This window comes from Trichechus manatus, unplaced genomic scaffold (assembly GCF_000243295.1).
Source record: "Trichechus manatus latirostris isolate Lorelei unplaced genomic scaffold, TriManLat1.0 scaffold00026, whole genome shotgun sequence".
In the NCBI taxonomy this organism is placed as follows: Eukaryota; Metazoa; Chordata; class Mammalia; order Sirenia; family Trichechidae; genus Trichechus; species Trichechus manatus.
Genome location: NW_004443962.1, coordinates 2,255,841 through 2,257,716, shown reverse-complemented (window position 1 = coordinate 2,257,716; position 1,876 = coordinate 2,255,841). Strand labels below are relative to the sequence as shown.

Here is a 1,876-nt window from a genome sequence, read left to right as displayed (position 1 = left end):
AATGCTGCAAGCTACAAAGGAAAACCAACAAACTCCTAAGAAAACTTTGCCTCACAAATATTCTGTTTAATTATCTTTCATGAGCTTATTCAGCTTATAAAATTACACAGGAACCTGTCAGTAGACAAGGCTTTAAGAGACACTGTAACACTCTTGCTTTTCTACTTACATCTTCCTCTTTGGTGAGATCAAACTCCCGAGAACTATCTTTAAACAAGGCCACGTGGTGAGGACCTTCACTGAGAGTTACCTGAAATGAACAGAAAATGATGCATTTACAGTGAAGATTCACTCCCAGAGCACACACAGGGTCCATACAGGGCGACCGCGTCGCACAAATCTGGGCATCCCTTCACACTACATGTTTGGGGGCAGCAAGCTCTGGAGCTGTCAACATGGTAGTGCTGAGACTACAATAATTTTCTGTCTGGCCTGTTCATACACATTTCACATGTGTTGCGGAGCCCTGGTGGCACAGTGGTTAAGAGCTATGGCTGCAAACCAAACGGTCGGCAGTTCGAATCCACCTGCCACTCCTTGGAAACCCTATGGGGTAGCTCTACTCCATCCTATAGGGTGGCTGAGTCAGAACCAACTTGAAGGCATGGGTTTCGTGATTTTTGCAACAAGATCGTTGGCTGCTTGAAAAAGTCAACACATTTCATATAGTCTATGACCTAAAATCCTACCGCTTTCCCACTACGCAGTCAACGGCACAGAGGACTGTGCACAAAATCAGCACTCTAACACTTGAAAACCTAAAAGAAAATCTTGCATCAAACTTCAAAGGTGAATTTATTAGGTAAAGGACAGTTTATTTATTTAACATCTACCTATTAAGAGCCGACTATGTGGTAGGCAGGGGGAAATGCAATGTATTTGGACTGACCCTGTTTTAGACCTCATTATATACTGGGAGAAGCTCTGGTGGCACAGTGGTTAAGTGCTCCCAATAATCGAAAGGTCGGCGGTTCGAAACCACCAGCTGCTCCGTGGGAGAAAGATGTGGCAGGCCACTTCTTAAAAGATTTACAACCTTGGAAACCCTATGGAGCAGTTCTACTCTGTCCTACGGGGTCGCTATGAGTCGGAATTGACCTAACGGCAGTACGTACTGGGAAAAATACACACGGTGATAATGGGACAATGTGGTTAAACCTCGATGCCACAGAAAAGAATGGGAGAGGGGATGTGAGGCAGGCTAACCCAAGCACTGACATTTGAACAAGAAATTTTACGGTGACTTATGTTGACAGTCAGTGGTTTCATGAGAATTTCTAAACTTCACATTCCTTAACTTTTCCACTGTAACTTTTAAAGCTTCTCTTACAATTACCCTATTTTACTTTTAAAATACAATTCCTACCACTGAGGTTAACCACACAGGTTAGATAAAAAACAAAAACAAAGAGGTTTTGAAGACATCAGAGAGCAACTGTGGTAGCCTGGACTAAGATTCCAAGATCTCAAAGGATCTTTTTAGGGGATTTTCCTGCAGCTATTTTCCCTCAGATCATTTGCTGATTTGTGGCAAAGTGAGAGGACAGAGAGATAAGCTTAATATGTGTGGCAGTCTCACTGGGTTGAGAAGACAAAATATGGAATTCAGGGTTATTAAGTGGCCGCAACTTGAGGTGCTATGATCTGTAGAAAAGTGGACTGCAGAAATGAACCTCTAAAAACTGAGCCCTCTATTCTGTGCACATTTTCCTTTAAGGCATTCGAATACTAAGAAATGAAGCATAAGGAGCTGCTTTGTTGTTGTTAGGTGCCATGCAGTCGGTTCTAAATAATAGTGACCTTATGAACAACAGAATGAAACACTGTCCTGTCCTGCACCATCCTCACAACCGTTGTTATGCTTGAGACCACTACT

General features: G+C 42.8%; 1 protein-coding gene across 1 annotated transcript in view; it reads right to left on the bottom strand.

Annotated features, from left to right (window-relative positions):
- The window catches only part of OPA1 (OPA1 mitochondrial dynamin like GTPase), a 97,260-nt gene that overhangs the window by 49,864 nt on the left and 45,520 nt on the right, over positions 1-1,876 (bottom strand). The window contains 1 exon segment of the mRNA XM_023728674.1: positions 8-250. Within this exon segment, the coding sequence (XP_023584442.1) occupies positions 8-250 (243 nt within the window).